This window comes from Schistosoma haematobium, chromosome 2, assembly GCF_000699445.3.
Source record: "Schistosoma haematobium chromosome 2, whole genome shotgun sequence".
In the NCBI taxonomy this organism is placed as follows: Eukaryota; Metazoa; Platyhelminthes; class Trematoda; order Strigeidida; family Schistosomatidae; genus Schistosoma; species Schistosoma haematobium.
The window spans coordinates 19938821-19957965 of NC_067197.1; the positions used below are offsets into that span (position 1 = coordinate 19938821).

At 36.7% G+C, this 19145-nt stretch overlaps 1 protein-coding gene across 3 annotated transcripts; it reads left to right on the top strand.

Moving 5' to 3' along the window:
• Positions 1-2871: 2871 nt before the first annotated feature.
• On the top strand, positions 2872-18280 carry PNPLA2_1 (Patatin-like phospholipase domain-containing protein 2). Of its 3 annotated transcripts, none has more exons than XM_051214548.1 (8): positions 2872-4203; positions 4240-4472; positions 4516-4581; positions 6573-6882; positions 11082-11770; positions 13201-13564; positions 17187-17237; positions 17459-18280. In XM_051214548.1, exons 1-5 carry the CDS (start codon positions 3975-3977, stop codon positions 11183-11185), a joined length of 942 nt encoding a protein of 313 aa, XP_051067735.1. In that variant the 5' UTR covers positions 2872-3974; the 3' UTR covers positions 11186-11770; positions 13201-13564; positions 17187-17237; positions 17459-18280. The 3 variants fall into 3 exon arrangements, with proteins under 3 accessions (XP_051067735.1, XP_051067733.1, XP_051067734.1); XM_051214546.1 differs by lacking the exon at positions 17187-17237 and having other exon boundaries at positions 2872-2964; positions 3925-4203; positions 11287-11770; XM_051214547.1 differs by lacking the exon at positions 17187-17237 and having other exon boundaries at positions 11287-11770; positions 13213-13564.
• The last annotated feature ends 865 nt before the right edge of the window (positions 18281-19145 follow it).

Consider the following 19145-nt stretch of genomic DNA (forward strand, 5'->3'; position numbering starts at 1 on the left):
TATCAGAAGAGTGTTTACCAACGACAGACTCGTTGAGTTTAAACTTCTGGCTGGCCACGTCTTAGGGTCGTCACTACCCCACTAGGGGAGGAGTGATCTTTAACGGTAAATAAATCCCCAAAATAAATAGCTCTGTAAGATTTCGACATTGGATGCTGACCACATGTTTTAGTGGACTCATCTAGCTGAAGGCGCTCGGTCAGGCATCCGCACCAGATCACGTGTGGTAACGCTGTGCTCAACATCTACCGTAATCGCTAGCCAGATTAGATCAGGGAATTCCGATATATTGGTTATCGCTTAATACACTCTTCCGATCTCCTCGACTCTGTCTTTTGATTTCTCTGGGTGGTTACGAATTATATTAGAAGGTGTTACTGGTAGAAGCGTTGTCAAACACTGAATACCTGTGCCATCCTCAAGTGCATTGTTATCCACATTCTCATGGGAACGAAAATTATCGTTAATTAAACGCCTCCCTGTATGGCGTCGAATACGAATCAGATCAAGACAACTTAATAATATAGTAGGATTCTGGATTTTCTGGAAGTCAATTCCTGTTCTAGCATCCTGGAAAGAACACTTCACTAAACGTATAATTAGATGTAATGAACTATAATAACAGTTGTATTGGATAAGCAACAGGTTTAGACCTCGTTGTGATTAAACTGAGTTTATATTGACATTGGGACTAGCATTACCAGCAATTCGTTGACATCCATTTCCTTTGCTGAATGTTTCCTTTGATGCCTAATTGGTTTTTTTACTGTTCACTCCGTCCGCTAACAGCACTTCTACATTACTGTCTATCTGCAGTATCGTCACCTTCAACTTTCTCTGGTGACAGAAAACGCACATCCTTAATTTAATCTCATTTGAACAGGTAAACACACGTGCTAACATGAGTCAAGCTTCAGGAACCTCTTTTGTGGTCAGTACTTTTGCTTAACATCTTCACGAGTTATTTAAATCGAGATTTACATTCGAATAACCCTGGAAACCCAAGTCACTTAGAAGTCATCCTAACTGTTACCTGCTTCTGCTGATCGATGCTGTGATAGGCTAAGAGCTATGTAGACACTTAACAATATACTTCACGAGACAAATCAACTGAAGACTGTCAATCTATCACTGTTGGCCTATAGTGAAAAAGTGATCATGAGATGTATCAGCTACCCTAAATAGTTAACATAGAAGTCTTGTAACGCAAAGATCACAATGAGAATCCCTCCGAAGCATTTCGTTGGACACCAATGTCATTTATTTGTTCCTTCTTCCTACCCTGTATTGTAACCTTTATTCTGATCTCTCTTAACCGCACATAATGAACTCAAGTCATTCTCTTCTGAGTTTTTATGATGGGGCGTTGGTCAAGGACTGACTTATTGTTACTTAATTTCACTGTTGCGTGTAGCTGAACTATCGACAATAGGGTCATGGTCGACTAAGTTCATGGTCATGGTGTGGTTTGGTGTATGACTACAAGCCCTTGACCATCTGACCAGAAATGTTGCTGGAGCTCTTGCAGACAGATAGCTGATCCCATATTGTTTGGAATATTTTTACTTATTATTAGGTATAGAACTCTTGTTTATTAACTATGACTTTTTGTTGCCTAGCACGTTACTTTGTGTTAGAGATGCCTTTGACTACGTGAGGAAGGACCAAGGGTGAATTCGAGGAAGCTGTAAGAGGCTCAGAAGGAGCCAGAGATATTCCATCCAATCACTTTTCGCAAGAATATTCTATCCAAGATTTAAAGGAATATAGAAAATAAATACAAGACTACTGCTTCATGTTTATCTAGTCCTTAGTACTAACAGAGTTCGATAGATCCTCGTAATGAATCATCGCACCTGGACCTTTGATTATAGTATTTAATATTTATGACAGGGAAACAACGTTAAAACCTGCCTTTTTATTGTAACAGAGGTTCACTTAGGTTCATATACCATTAATTTCTTCAGGAACCCGAAAGATCAATGATCACCACTGATACACCATAAAAATTTCCTAAATGAAAGCGGGTGTAGACACACTTTCGTATGCAAGCATTTCGAAAGGTAGAGTGAACCTCCCTCCTCGCGCCCCCATCTCCAGTCGTACTTGGGAGCTCAACGTTTCCTAAATTATTCATCTAAAATTTCCAAAGAATCTTAGAAAATAATACAAACTCTGATCATATTATTTTGTGTGAGGACGGATCACGGGTTAACTCGAGGAAGCTGTAAGAGGTTCTTTGGTATACTTTAATACGAGTCACTTAAAGACATTTCGTACGCTACACACAAGGAGATAGTTCGACCTAGTCGAAAGAATTTTTATTCGTTTGTTCTGCGTTCAAACGAATATTGGTATTTCAGTCGTTGCAAGTCTCATATCTCTCTGTCTATGCCTACCCTGACACTTGCTATCTCTACCAATCACAATCGACTTCCTTGTTTTTTGAGTGAATCATTTGTAGTAGGTCCCAGTAAATAAACTCGTGATAAAGTAATGCATGCAGCCTATAATACTATACCGAAAACTATTAAATCAACAAACGAATGTCTGCCTATGAATAAAACAAAAATACAACGCATATGACTTACAGTAAAATTGTATATTAACTAACGAAATGATAACAATCGATATGAAGTTTATGTGCGGCTAGTCCGCATAAATAATTCACAGAAGGAAAACCGAGAACTCCGTTATCAAACGGAATACCCAAATTTATTATAAGTGATATTCTGTCCAGAAACTATATAAAAAGTTCACTTTTACACATTTCGAAGTATTGGATTTGTCATTAATTTAGACTTAAAGAAGTTCTTGTTTCCTTTCAGTAATTTGAAATTGAGGCTGGTTTGATTACTGTTCTGTTAAGTGACAGATTTAAATATTACGTTACATTTTGTAACGGAGCTATTTGAGCTGTGGTTTTTTATGGATATAGATCTCTTCAACTGGTTTTATTGCGCGGTAATTTTTGGCTGTAGAATTAAAAAATACGAAATTAAAGCACTGTTTTGCTTTTCCATTTCTATCGACTATGTAGTCAACATAGGTACACTAGTACACACATGTATGAATTAGTTATGCGGTGTGATCCACACAATAAATCGGTACTAATTTAAGTTGATTAAATAAGCTAGTTGCAGCAATTAATTTAGCTTTTATGTCTTAAAATATCATATCTTGATTTCGGTTTAAAAGTACTTGTCATCACTAGCGTTTTAGGTTGTTATGGACATTAAATTGTGTCTTGTTAGGCCGGTCACTGATGTGTTGGGTTTTAAGCTAATGACGCAACCTGTACCTCGAGACACGAGATTTTTTATTGTCAGATTCGTCAGTGCTCTAGGTTATCGAAAAAACGTGTTCCAAATATTTTAACTTTGTCAGTCATGGTTTTTTCTCACCCTATCAACTGCATTTCTGCACTATGAGTGTATCCCCAGATTATTGTGTAGTGACGGGTGTCGCACCTGGAAACCTTTTTACGTATTTGTCGTATAGTAAAGTAGACGACTATTTCATCTAGGGTCGTTTTCTTCTAATCACAGACCGCTTTATAATTTAAACAACCGATTTCTAGCCAGAAAAGATGCCCTGTAAAAACTTTTTTTGTTGTAAATTTACACTAGCGCACATGTGCATGAAGATCAATACATATACATATGAATGTATTGACAGATCTACAGAAAATTTGTTATTAAGTAGATAGGAAACCGGCTGGTTAGCTAAGAATTTAGTGGTACAAAGTTCAATAAATCCGGCCATTTTTCAACTGATTTGTTTAATGTTGGGATTTACCTGGTCACTAACCATAAGCTTTACAGACGACTAGTAACTTGTTTCTAAGTAAATTCGAGGAATTCTTTAGTTTGTGTATTACTTTAATTCTACATTCGCTAAATCCCCACCGCTATACAATTTCAGGCGAAATTTAAAGTTTATGGAAGTTTTTGGGTCGCATCACTGTAGACGAAATGTATTCAGTCGCAGACATTGACTTAATTGAAGATCGTTATTATAGAGATTTACCAAGCTCTAAACATAATCTGTCTTTTGCTGGCTGCGGCTTTCTCGGATTGTATCATATAGGCGTTTGTTGCTGTATTAAACGTTTCGCACCCCATCTATATCAAAACAAACCAGTATCTGGAACTAGTGCTGGTGCATTAGCCGCGGCTTGTTTAGTGTGTGATTTGGATATGGGTAAGTTATCATGTACAGAAAATTTAAATTAAGTAGATGTATGCGTCCGGCATATTTGCAAACTTATTGAAAATACGAGACGATTTACACTTGGTCCATTTGATCCACGATATAAAATAAGCGAATATTTAAAAGATGGCTTATCTCAGTTATTGCCACCAGATGCTCATGTTTTATGCTCTGATCGTCTTTCGATATCGTTAACATGCTTCACCACGCGAAAAAACATAATTGTCCGAAAGTATAAAAATAGGGATGAGGTAATCCAAGTAAGCCTAAAAATACCGTAATTATAATTTTAATGTTTTGTAGGCTCTGCTGTGTTCTGCGTATATTCCTATTTTTAGCGGGTTTGTTCCATTAACGTTTAGAGGTCAGGTAAGTCATTCTCTTTTTTACATGATTCCCTATGTTCTTCGTTTTTGAAATGAACAATTGTATTCCCTAATATCCAGAGAATCTAAAGCCTGTCACATGTTTTCTTTTTATGAGTTCAGCGTAAAGGACTTTTAAATAATGATTGCAAAACGGCTTTAGGTGGGTTTAGAGTTTTCATATACTGAATTCATGTATGCAGAGAAGACGTGTATATCAAAATACCTTTCTTCTCTCAAATTTCTTAGTCCATATAACTTAAAAACGCTTATTGTCAGAAACAGCGTAGAAAGAAGTACCCAAGAAAACTATGTGACAACAAAATCTTCAAAACTTACGGCGTTTCGAAGAGTCTGTCAATTGTAGTGTCGTAAATGCTAATGAGTAAAGTTCTAAGGATAACTGTATTGATGAGGCACAGTGAGGTCTCTATTTTCGGAAAACGTAAAACTCCACGACAGTAGATATAAAGTCAGTAAATAATTAGTAATATGTTGTTGATCATTTATAAGATATAGTGTAGGACTTATAAACAACTTTCATTTCAATATGTTAGTACAGCTATTATAACTACGTGTATTATATAAAGTATGGGCCTTGTTTAATTTTGGGAAATAAGACCCTTGAGTGAGTTTACCACCTCGTTTAGGACTGTCATCGATCATGATATGCTGGTAGTCGCCAGAACCTCATTACGGGTGCAGTTATTTCACTTGTCTTTTATCATTCCTTTGCACTTGCGAACTCATTAAGTATTCTTCTGCCATTCAGCCAAGTATACTTTGTGGAAGTTCGCTTTTTACTTTCTTATGCCATATAATTTATGTAGGTTCTTGTTTGACTATAGATATCTAGTGGTTATAAAACATGGTTTTCAAGGACAAATGACGTTTTTAGGTTACTAGTATTTTATTATAAGTGGCTTCGGGGCATTGCTCGTGCATGTTAGAACCACCGAATGGGCAGTCCTGATGTTGACGTGCAGTACTGGGTGAAAAATAGCTAGTTAGTTGAGGAGTTGGCGAATATCGATTTAGTGAAGTGGTTGGGACACGTACTACATATGAATAACCATGATATACCTCGATGCACAATATTTGTAGATATGCGAATAAGTTGCGAGAAAGGTATTGGCTGGCGAAAAAAGATGTGACATAGAGAGGGAAATTGTGAATACTTTGGTCTTGAGTGCTGTTAAAAGTATGAAAGTGGTTATCGCTTCCCAATTACCCACACCGTGTAAAGGTCTTTCTAGGGGTACCTGAAAATAAAATCGGGTTAGAGTTGATCTTAGTGACCTGAAAACGTGACCATAGTGCCAAAGAGACAAATACTTGAGGCTGGTCACACATGAATGTTTTGTGAGTTTTCGTGTTAGTAGTCTCTTCTTGACAGTCCTGGATACTTCTTTTTTCATACATATTAACAAGCATACTGTTTGGAAAGTAAAGATTCCTAATTTCCTCCAGATATTTATTTCATTACTAGATATCTTTGTTTTTCAGAGTTACGGTCAGTTCGTTCTGTTCAGAACTTATCTGTTCTAAGTTCATCGTTAACAGCACCACATTTTTGTTGAGGTCTTTCAGGAATCTAGAAGATTATTTAGTTGCTGATTTTAAAGAAAACTATTTATCATACTCAATATCCTTCCGAATACTCGTTAGTTTATTATCTCTTCTGTAATAAGAGATTATACTGAAAGTAAACCGGTTTACTGGCCTATTTTTATATATTTATAATTGTAGACATTATTAATATTTGTCTCAGCCATTTTTCGAAACATAATGTTTACTAAACTGGAAATCCAAATTTCTTTCTAAGTTAGGACTACTGTTCAATGATGAAACCACTTTCTGTTTGAATAGAGTAACCTCAATTACAGTTTAAAAGTGATTAATGTGAGTAGTAAGGGTTCATATAACAATAAATTTGAAATACTATTTAAGGCATACCCTAATGATAATGATTACATTGCTATATCCATTTTTCAGCTTGTGGTCGATGGCGGTTTATCAAACAATTTACTTAGCATAAACCAACAAACTATTAAAGTTAGTCCATTCGCTGGTGATTCGGATATATGTCCATTGGAATCTAAATGGGGCCCACAGTATCATAGAGCTCAGCCACAAAAGTACGAAGATGTGTTAGGCTCAATCTCATTACTGAATCTTTCAATGAGCTTCAACTTAACAAATATTAAACGTTTAGTGGGAATGGTGTGGCCAATGTCTCCTGATCAGTTGGTTAACTTAGCCAACCAAGGTTATGATGATGCATTACGGTTTTTAATTACACGTGGTAAGCTTGTTGTGTTTTACTGGTACTTGTTTATATAATGACTTCAAAAAAGCGGTTGATTTTTAGATACCAATAATAAGGGTTTTCACTACAAGGAAGTTTCGGACACAAATACTCCAAAATTATGTAATACTATATGGATATAAAAGAATCAACGAATAAGGCTTAATAGTAAGACGGTAGCTTGGGTGTTAAAACATACAGGTTTCGAGGTTCTATCTGCTTTATTTGGGATAGCTGTATGGTATTATTACCTATTACACAAGTGGTCACAGAAAAATACAATGATCTGAAAATCCTCTCATGAGATCTTTCATCGTTTCTCTAGTTCATTTTCTAAGGTCGTCATACATCTGGGTCACGACAAAATTGACCAGTCACTGATTAATAACCCTCAAATGCCCTGGTCTGGCCGACAGCGGCGTGGGTTCGCCCTCCCTCTCGAAATGCTCTCACATGACCACGCGTATGCAGCCTCTGCCAGGAAGTCCTACTCACTGCCTTCTCGAGGTGGGAGTGTTGTTTACGAAAATGAGAGGACGAAAAGCGAATGTCCGGCGCTTTAACTGGATTTCAAACCAATGGTGCACATGGGCTCCAGTATCCTGAGGGAACAAATGGCGTATGAACCATTCGTTGGTCACCGGCTACCATGGGACCGCATCTCCTCACGATGCTCCACTGCCTTGTGGGTTAGACCATTAGGTCAAAGGCTCGGGGTGTGGCCCCCTAAGATAACCACCTGCTTCGGTTCGGGCACCCGAGCAGTATCGCAGCCCACACACAATTAATGAACTGAACTGTCTATGATCATGGAAACTAATTCCCTTACTTCGACGAACATTCAAATGATTCAACTATTATTATTGTTATTATTATTATTATTGTTATTATTATTATTATTATTATTTACTACGTCATTATTCACCCTCTTTTATTCCTACTCTGTTTATACTTATTTTTTGACTTATACAGCACCTCGCCTATGGTGGAAATTCAGCTCTATCTAAACGTTCTCGAGTCACTGTTCGGTTGAAAATTGTATATTACCACCGAATACGAGTACTGAAGCAGTTTTTCTGAAACCACGTGCACCATTCAAACTGGCTGCCTTCAACGTTCGCACACTAATGCAGATCGGACAACAGATAGGGCTGGCTATGTCTTTAGAAAGTCTTAATATCGACGTTTGTTGTCTATCCGAGACCCATTTTTAAGACTCTGGTGAAGTACTACAAATTCGCTCTCCATCTGTCGCTTCAAAAGCTTGTTTCACGTGCGTTTATCCGGGGACCCTGTGGCATCTTTGTCTGGTTTTGCTGGCGTTGGTGTCGCACTAAGCGCTAGAGCTGAGGCAGCACTAATCCATTGGATCCCCATTAACAGTCGGTTATGTGCTGTTAGATTAGAGAGTTCCATCAAAGTGAGAAGAAATCGGCGTGAGAAACGATGTCTTTTCGTCATCTTCGCCTATGCCCCGACAGATTACAGCCCGGATGCAATCAAGGATGAGTTTTACCACTAGTTATCTGTTCTTCTCCAGAAAGTGCGTTCGACAGATATTGTAGTACTAGTCGGAGACTTGAATGCTCAGGTCGGGCGTCTAGGCACAGAAGAGAGTCGTTTAGGTGTGTGTCGGTCCTTCAAGACTCCGTGGTTGTGGTCCAAGAGATGGTGCAACACAGTGGTTAGAGACGTTATCAGATATGGCTCGGAATAGAAGTCGTTGGCGATCCTGCTGTAACCTTCTTTTACTTTCTTTATAAAGAAGTGATTGTATCTTCCTCAACTGTGCCGAAAGTTGGTGCTATCCAGAAACAGGTTGTGGTCTGTGCACAATTGCAGTAGATGGTCCCCGTTATCTGTCCTGCGACTAACAAGTCCCCATCGGCCACCTAAACGACTCTCTTTTGTGCCTAGACGCCCGACCTGAGCATTCAAGTCTCCGACTAGTACTACAATATCTGTCGAACGCACTTTCTGGAGAAGAACAGATAACTAGTGGTAAAACTCATCCTTGATTGCATCCGGGCTGTAATCTGTCGGGGCATAGGCGAAGATGACGAAAAGACATCGTTTCTCACGCCGATTTCTTCTCACTTTGATGGAACTCTCTAATCTAACAGCACATAACCGACTGTTAATGGGGATCCAATGGATTAGTGCTGCCTCAGCTCTAGCGCTTAGTGCGACACCAACGCCAGCAAAACCAGACAAAGATGCCACAGGGTCCCCGGATAAACGCACGTGAAACAAGCTTTTTGAAGCGACAGATGGAGAGCGAATTTGTAGTACTTCACCAGAGTCTTGAATATGGGTCTCGGATAGACAACAAACGTCGATATTAAGACTTTCTAAAGACATAGCCAGCCCTATCTGTTGTCCGATCTGCATTAGTGTGCGAACGTTGAAGGCAGCCAGTTTGAATGGTGCACGTGGTTTCAGAAAAACTGCTTCAGTACTCGTATTCGGTGGTAATATACAATTTTCAACCGAACAGTGACTCGAGAACGTTTAGATAGAGCTGAATTTCCACCATAGGCGAGGTGCTGTATAAGTCAAAAAATAAGTATAAACAGAGTAGGAATAAAAGAGGGTGAATAATGACGTAGTAAATAATAATAATAATAATAATAACAACAATAATAATAATAATAACAATAATAATAGTTGAATCATTTGAATGTTCGTCGAAGTAAGGGAATTAGTTTCCATGATCATAGACAGTTCAGTTCATTAATTGTGTGTGGGCTGCGATACTGCTCGGGTGCCCGAACCGAAGCAGGTGGTTATCTTAGGGGGCCACACCCCGAGCCTTTGACCTAATGGTCTAACCCACAAGGCAGTGGAGCATCGTGAGGAGATGCGGTCCCATGGTAGCCGGTGACCAACGAATGGTTCATACGCCATTTGTTCCCTCAGGATACTGGAGCCCATGTGCACCATTGGTTTGAAATCCAGTTAAAGCGCCGGACATTCGCTTTTCGTCCTCTCATTTTCGTAAACAACACTCCCACCTCGAGAAGGCAGTGAGTAGGACTTCCCTGGCAGAGGCTGCATACGCGTGGTCATGTGAGAGCATTTCGAGAGGGAGGGCGAACCCACGCCGCTGTCGGCCAGACCACAGAATAACTATCTGTTCACTTATTTAGTCAGTTTTCAAATTCAACCATATTCACGGTGATTGGCTATCAAATATCACTACTTTGAAAGTATCCGAACTGCTAGAGGTATTACTATTGAATGTCGAACGTTTGTGCACCTAGCTAATAGTTTCGAACTTCAACTTCAGTGCCAATAAACGAGTATGCTTCCTGTTTTCTTATACACTGACCATTAACTGAAAGCAAAAGTCCGAGTTGAGAAAAATTCAAAATTAACCCTTTGAAGACATTCATTTATATACAAACCTAATCATAGTGCTTATTATCAAAAGACTGTCATTCTGAACGAAATTTATACAAAGCTAATACATATGAACATTTTAATTAGTGGAAATCACATTTGAATCAGTACATAATTTTACACTTAATTTCATCCTAATAAAATTGTATTTGAGGACAGTATCTGTCAAACTATTTCATACTATGTTTCCACAATTAATAACACTAGTTTCGTCTAGGAGAATTGAAGAACTTATGTCGAACTGTACTTGTAGTATTTGATCACCTGATTACTTGAAATATTACCACCGTTTTTAAATAATGTCGTTACTAACACTTTTGAACAAATAATACGTGATAGACGTTATCAGGTACTCTTTTGACAGGTGACTATCAGTGTATGTATGTTGACAGTCATGCCTCCTTCTAACTATTTATGCAGGAAAGATAAATAATCATTAGACCAATTGAGTAACTCCGACTATAAATTTAATTTTTTGATTCTTAATGCGATTGATAACTAAGGTCGTAGCAGTAATAGCCAACAGTGTTGTTTATTGTTCACACAAACTACCATGACTAACATTCAAGGCCCTACGTTATTAAGGTATAGGTTTCAACCTTTGTCAGTGTTGTATTCGTTGACAATTTCCAGTGTTCAATATCACTCTTTAGTTTCTTGATATTTGAATTTTGTTTACATCTTTTCGTTCTTTAATTGTATGTACTTCTACAATTTTATTTCTCAATTCTAATCACTTATGTTACTGCGCGTATTAGATTAACTAAATGTTTCATTTTTTTATCATATCGCAGATGCCATTCATAACTTATGTATAGCCTATTACCTTTTCGACAAAAAAGAAAACATCCTGAATGCATATTATTATCTTGATTTAACAGTTAATAAAGTTTCATAGTCTTACAGAAGCCCAGTCAATTTTTTTATCCGAATTAATTGGAATTACTAAAGCAAATGAGCTCAACTACATCTATTTTAAATTGTAACATTTTTTATCAGGTTTTATTGCTTGTCGTATACATCAAACTCCGAGAGAATTTTCAAATATTTCTCGAGTGAAATCAAGAAACTCTCCACGGATTCGTCGGTTACATAGTTGTGATTCACTTGTATCCAGTAAAATACATAGTGATTCAGATCGTAATCGAAATCGCTCCTCTGAAACAAGTTCAGTTGTTCAAAAGATCAAATCCTCTAAATGTATCGGTTCTGCACCAAAAAAATTAATTCATGGTTCTGGAATCGGTTTAAACGTAGCTCACTGCTGTGCATGTCGAAGTGAATTGTATAAGGCGATTAACTCTTCGTTTCCCTCTTCATTGAATTCACTGATCAGAGATGGGACAAAAATTTCACAATCATATTTAAATTTTGTCCAAAGTCATCTTTGGGTGTATGGATCATCTTTGTGCTCATTTAGTTTTAAACTGTTTGGGTTTCCTCTCAGGTTACAAATCAAATTTCTAATATATGTTATTTCCAGGTAATTAGTCTTTATAATAAATAACGTTTTTTCTGTATGTAAAACTTAATTCTAAGTATACTAAATCTTTGCATTTCATTCTTTTTTCATTACAATAAATACTTTAAATTTGAAAATATAATTTTCTAAGTTATATTCTCACGTTCAATGAATTTTTTATTATGATTGAAAATCAAAACTTGATGTAACAGGACTTCATAAAATCCACTACCCAGAGAAAAGTAGCAAATTTGAAGGAAAATCATCAGAAGGGATGGCGCAATTTCGTGGATTGGTTGAAGTTAGACATTAACACCGTTGGATGCCGGTTCGGTGGTCTAAGAGTTAAGTGCTCGCGCGCGAAACCAGTAGTTCCTGGGTTCGAATCCCACGGGGTGCGGGACCGTGGATGCGCACTGCTGAGGAGTCCCACACTAGGACGAAACGGCCGTCCAGTGCTTCCAGGTTTCCCATGGTGGTCTAGCTTCAACTGACTCATGATTTCAATCTGTTGAAGGAAAATCATTTGAAAAACTGACAAACAAAACAAAAGAATAACTAAATATGCAACTAAAATAAGTGTTACCTAGTTTTAAGGTGTGCTACTTTTTTTACGAAAAATGAAATTGTCAAACGTTTCTTTTCTGTCTGATATATATATTCTTGCCTCAAACTAGGCTGTCACATTATCTTCAAGCTGTTGTCCAAAATTTTAGTGCCAATTCAATACATCTGTGGTTCATTCATAAATTCATTACATCTCAGCTTTATTGATGGCTAATAATTTATGGTGTGGATGTTCTAGTTTCATGTATTCAAGACTATTTTCAATCTGATTATATGGACATTATAAATATATGGTTTTTGAAAATGATTACACATATAGTTTTCATAACCAAAGAAACGGAATAAAATAAGTAAGAAACTCATGAGTCAGGAAGGGGAAAATAAATGAAGGACAATGAAAGTATCAAAATTTTTATCACTTGAACGCGGCTAAAAACAAGGGGCTAACTGGTATAGTACAAATCTGTTTTGATTCATGTTGCCATATGTCGCTAATTGATAGTGATTTCAACTGTGGTAGGGGATTGAAAGAAACACGATGCAGATTATGTATAATAATATGATGTTTAAAATTTTAAGAGAAAACAATACTTTATAAATTTGCCTTCACTGCAATCAATTTTCCCTCAATAAAGTGTTTAATTATTGGTGATAATAATTTCATGGACACCGAAAAATTGTGACAGTAATTCGATAGCTAATATCACGAAAATTGATGGTTAAGTGCAATACCGTATTTAGGGCTAGAAAATTCTACTTTTAATGGAGTGATGTAATTGTCAGTTTTGAATATGATTTAATTTACAGTCTTTTGTAGACTCTGTCAGTTTGAACTGTTTTCTTGTACGAGTTGGTTTTCATTGATGATACATTTTTTATTTCAGTGTTCTTTTTAGATGTGTAGGGGCTTTGGAACAATCCCATATTGGTACTTATCACTTACTCAGTTTATTGGATCTTTTAAAAGAGTCTCAGTGGTATCTTGAAACAATGAACGAAACAGAACAAACTTCGACTAGTACACTAAATAAATCAATTGGTAAAACGATACCAATGTCCTTAGATTCAGATGCCAAGAAGAAATGTCATCGATTTTCTACAAACAGTCACCCAGTTATTACAATGATAAATTCAATTTTTTGGAAGGGAGCTGATAGTTTAAGCGGTTTGATTTTACGATTAAATTCGTTTGAATTACCAACAGCCAGCGACTGTGGATTAGAATTACTATCTTACTCATTACAAAAGGTAGGTTAATTTAATTTTTTGACTGAACATTATTAAATCATATTATAGACTTGATGTTTCGCGATTTCGAAAAAGAGGTCAAGGATGTCACCGAATAAAATATCTATAGCTTATGATGATATTTTAATAGTACCTATATATTCAAAGTTAGTCATTCTGTCAGCTAGAACGTAGGACCAGGAACATGTATCCATCGGTCCAAGTTGCAACACCTCATTAGCACAATAAGATGAACATCAAATTCATAGAAGTAGTCACTTCAATGGAAGTAATGTGTAAAAGAAAGATTGTGTATAATGATATAGTAAAAGAAGAAAGAATTAGAAAGAAAGGTATAAAGCAATTTTAATCTCACGGTTTAAGGTGAGAAAAAGAGTGCATACACCTACGCCATTGTGATCGATTCTGAGCCATGTCACCCAGAGTCTCCAACCGAGTAATTAGCATCTACCAACATGGCTCAGACAAAACGTTAGTGACTTATAGACTTATGCCACGATTTGGTTTGGCCGCCCCTAACTTTCTTCCAATCATCCCTAACATTGGTCACAGCATCGCCCTTCCTGGTAATCGGTGTTCAGACATACTTCAATGCATGCTTAACGGCGTCCGACAATGGTGGTCTTTCTTGACTTAAAAGCAGCATTTGACTCGGTAGACCGCGAGATTCTGTGGCAGTGTCTGTCATTGAAAGGCGTACCTCAGAAGTACATAAACCTTGTAAAGGCTATTTACTCGAACACTACCAGTCGAGTCAGAGCTTATGGCGAACTGTCATCTGCTTTTTCAACCTCAAGTGGTGTCCGTCAAGGTTGTCCACTTTCTCCATTTTTGTTTAACTTCATCATAGACCTATTGATGGAAATAACATTCTCGTCGACTGAATTCTCGGGTATTGATCTCCTTCCAGGAGGTCCACTTATCGACTTAGAATACGCAGATGACATAGTCCTGTTTGGTGAAGACGCTGATAAAATGCAGAATCTTTTAGTAGCACTGAGCAACAATGCCAGAATGTTTGGAATGCGCTTCTCTCCCTCTAAATGCAAGTTGTTGCTTCAGGACTGGTCTGCGTCAACACCTGAACTAAGGATAGGGAGTGAAGTAGTCGAAGGCGTCGACAACTTCACTTATCTTGGAAGTCTGATCAGCCCTAATGGGTTGGTGTCTGATGAAATCTCAGCACGGATTCGAAAAGCTCGTTTGGCTTTTGCCAACTTACGTCACCTATGGCGAAGGCGAGATATCCGTCTATCAATTAAGGGAAGAGTATACTGCGCGGCAGTTTGTTCTGTTTTAATTTACGGCTGCGAAGCACGGCCATTAGGAGTAACAGATACTCGTAAGCTATTAGTATTTGACCTCAGATGCCTTAAAAATATAGCTGGCATCTACTTGGATCACCGGGTAAGTAATAGTGAGGTTAGACGCAGGGTATTAGGGATTGATGGTAATTCAGTTGATTGGGTTGTAAATCTTCATCGACTGAGATGGTTGGAAGAAAGTTAGGGGCGGCCAAACCAAAACGTGGCATCAGTGCCTGAAGTCACTAACTTCTAGTCTGAGCCATGTTGGTAGATGCAGACTACTTGGTTGGGGTCCGCGTGACTATCGTAACCAATGGTTGGAGACTCTTGGTGACATGGCTCAGAATCGATCACAATGGCGTCGGTGTATACACTCTCTGTCTTCCCTTAAACTAAGAGATTAAAATCGCTCCATATCTTTCTTTCTTCGTACTAAATCTTTCTTCCTGTACTATATCTTTGTTACAGTCTTTCTTCTATATATTATCACCTCTGAATTAACTACTTTTATGAATCCAGTGTCATTTTGTTGTGTCAATGAAGTATGGCAACTTGGACCGATGCATATATGTGCCCGGTCCTACGTTGTAGCTGACTGACTGACTGACTATCTTTCTTTTACACATTACTTCCATTGAAGTGACTACTTCTATGAATTTGATGTTCATCTTATTGTGCTAATGAGGTGTTGCAACTTGGACCGATGGATACATGTTCCTGGTCCTACGTTCTAGCTGACAGAATGACTAACTTTGAATATAAGTACTACTAAAATATCATCATAAGCTATAGATATTTTATTCAGTATAGAAAACTCAGTCCTCTAATCAAGACCATATAAGATGGTATAAGTATTTTCTTCAGCTAGTTAAGTTATTTATAAGATACATTTATTTGATGAAGGAATCAGTTCTCATTCGCTGAATTAAGGTAATCTTTTCATCTTATTATTACACTCAATCCATTTCAACAGGTTTTTTGATTGTTTACAACTTGACTGGTCTAAACACTGTACAGAATGTTAATTATGTCTTATTAAGTGTTTGTACATGACTCAAGTTAATACATCCGATTCCCAACTAATAATTCTCAAGTTCGACCCGAGCTCTAGGTGTTTGAATTTTGGTAACAGGATAGTATCACTAGGTCTTACATAAATCTGCCACAAATCTCATTGTGATAAATGCATCACATGCGATCATATCGTTTTACTATCAGGCAACGATATTCCAATACACTCTGAAATATAATAGTTTTTTTAATTCATGATAATTTTACCTCTATTTCGCACATTATTTTGTTCTGGTCCTAACCAAATAACTTCAATCTACTTCGTTGTATCGTATACTAAGTTGGTATATTAAAATCTAAATATATATTGTAAATGACAACGAATCACTAAATAGGATCGTTTTTTTCGAGAAATTTGTTTTGCAGTTTCATGTAAACTTCCGTTTATCAGTTATAGATTTTTTCATTCAATATATTTTCATCTAGTCTTATAGCCTTGTATTTTGCACTATTAAACGTTGTTTAGTCTGTTTGTTGTTTTTTCTATTGGCATTCATAAAGTTATAGCATGTGATTATTGTATTATTCGGTTAATTTTAGTAAATAAATATGACGTGTATTATTGATTATGTTCAGTTTGGGGAATAATACATTTTTGTAAGCGAAGTTGCTAATATGTTATTCCAACATTAAGTATTAACGACCTGAAGTGTATTGTAAACATTTCATCGTCAATAAGCAAAGATGGATGGTGGCTAGCGGTGGAATCCAGAATGCGCGTCTCATACTATTTGGGACTCATCGGCTGGATGTGCCCACACCCCTCATTGTTTAGTTAATATTATCAGTTGTTTTCCATGATATGGCTTCTTATTTTTTGTGATTGTATCTATCAGGTTATATTGGTATTGAGTTTTCTATCGGTGGGTTACGGGTTCGAATCTCCTACTTGCAAACACTATTCAAGTATGGTGTTAATACACTGACAAGATTATCACTACCTTCGAGTCCGCTGACTTTTAGATACAGGTCTTTGACAAATAATGCGTTTGAATCAGCGTTTACTTTTATATGTTAGATTATATATAACTGTCATATGAACCGATAACAGCACGTTATTGTATGTAAAGGATTTTTATTATTACCCTCTATTCTAGACTCTGTAAATGATTTACTGACGGTGGCTTTGTAAAACAGAACTTTCAATTCAGTCGTTTCCGCCTTTTTAATTCACTTGTGAGAGTATTATTTGACCTCACGATGCCTTTCGAAATTTTTTTTATATTGATATTTATTTCCACAAGGTATAGATTAACAATGAATCTTGGTACATCATGGCACTTTTTAATTTCAAGGTATGAGACTACTACTGGTTCACTCAATAATGATTTATTGACATAATTTATGATAAGTCATTTTAAGATGTTTTGTCAAGTTGATTTGTACATGTCTAAGCTTTTTTACTATTTTGTACGATTTCAATAGTGTCATTCTTTAATTAAATTGATCATTAGTTATCTCTCGCCCTTATAATACAAGGAAACCACTTGGTTTATCATTTTATTTTTGTACCCAGAGTATCGCTAATCCGTGTTTACTACCTATGGATGATCTTGAGTCAGATATCAGTCAGGCAGATCGTGGATGTAAAACAGAAAATGACGATAGTGGAATTTGTTATACACCAAGTAATTCAGTTTTAGCAAACAAGTTTTTATCAGCCGATAATGTAGATATTGACTCCAGCACATCTTATTCAGAATTTTAAATGTGAGGAAGTGTTAAAGATCATTTCTTTTCAACTAGTCATAATTTGTTTTTGTTTCGAATTCTAACTAACCCGTTATCTATATATTTTCAAGTGATTTTGATCTATATATTTTTCTATTTGTTTCTTCATTTTTTTGGCTATAAATGATTTAAACTGAGCATAAATTTTTGGTTTCGTTAGTTAGTAACAAAATTATGTTCTTTTCAAACATCTAGCACTTTGAATTATTCCACAAAATACAATCCAACTGTTTCTGCAGTAAAGTTTTGTTATATGACGTATGTTGGACATTTTATAAAACCTATTGCGCATTATTTAGTACATAATAAATATATAGGGAATTTTGTAGGCATTTTGTTCGACGTTTCTCATAGATTATTTTAAATACCGTTATAATCTTAAGTTTCTAATCTGTTTAGATTGATATGTTTGCTAAAAATCCTAATCTGTTAAGTGCTATAGTTTTGCACCACAATATACAGTTGCAACTTTTCTTGTGTTCTCAGTACTTAAGGTATTAATAACCTCCCTATTGTTTTGCTACAATTCTCATCTCATCTCTGCAAAAATCAACCACGAGTAAGTAATCATTGCTTTGTATTAGCGTTAATTGCGGCAGGTTTTGTCCTAAGGTTTAGTAACTCGGTTGTTTAGAGTTGGTATTCATTTTTACAGTCACTATCAGAACAACCATTAGTAAATAAGCACATGCAGTAAATATGATCAGGCCTAAGTATAAATGTAAACGTAATGTGTTGGCGGCGGATTATACTGATTCACCTACCTAATTATGTAACTCCTGACATCCAGGATAGTAAAAGACTTTGATTTTATTCTGTGTAACGGACTAAATTTCGCTTTCAGTTGAGGTCCTGCATCTAAGTGATCACATACTATCTTTTAGTTTCTATTTAGGTCTTTAGAGTTCACAATCCATTTGCTCATTGAAATAATCTTTACTCAAAACTTTGGTGGGACTGTTTGTTCTCCGTGATTTATCTGGATAGTGGGTGTGTGCAGTTGATTGAGCTGTAGTTCAATCTTCATGACGAAGAATTATGTCACTATTTAGTCCCATGATATCTCATTGTTCAATCTCCTTGTTATGATCTCACCCAGCTACTCTTATTTCTTAGTATTCTTTCGAATGCTAGTTCACTCTATAAGTCCACAAATCAATACACAGTTGATCAGGAACGTAATTATCTTTCAAATAACAAGATAGAATGGGAGGAAAAAGCATAATAGGGGAAACCACTGTTTATGTGTAATTTTACATAAGGAGATTCTAGAATTTTCTTCAAGTATCGACCAGTGCTGATGGGCCAAGAAATGGCCACTCAACGTGTTCCAACAAAATTCTGCACGGAACAAGCTTTGATTCAATCTATGTTCCGCTGACAATCCTTCTACGCATTGGCACTGAACATCACTTGCGAGGGAACATCTGTAGTGTTTAGGGCATGTTCATGAAACTGTACCCACCTTTTTC

Bases quoted from the DNA above. Each gene is read 5' to 3' on its own strand.
- PNPLA2_1 (XM_051214546.1), top strand. From the start codon at position 3,975: ATGTATTCAGTCGCAGACATTGACTTAATTGAAGATCGTTATTATAGA. The intron at 4,582-6,572 runs GTAAGTCATTCT...TCCATTTTTCAG, and splicing joins CATTAACGTTTAGAGGTCAG to CTTGTGGTCGATGGCGGTTT. The intron at 6,883-11,286 runs GTAAGCTTGTTG...ATTTTTTATCAG, and splicing joins ACGGTTTTTAATTACACGTG to GTTTTATTGCTTGTCGTATA.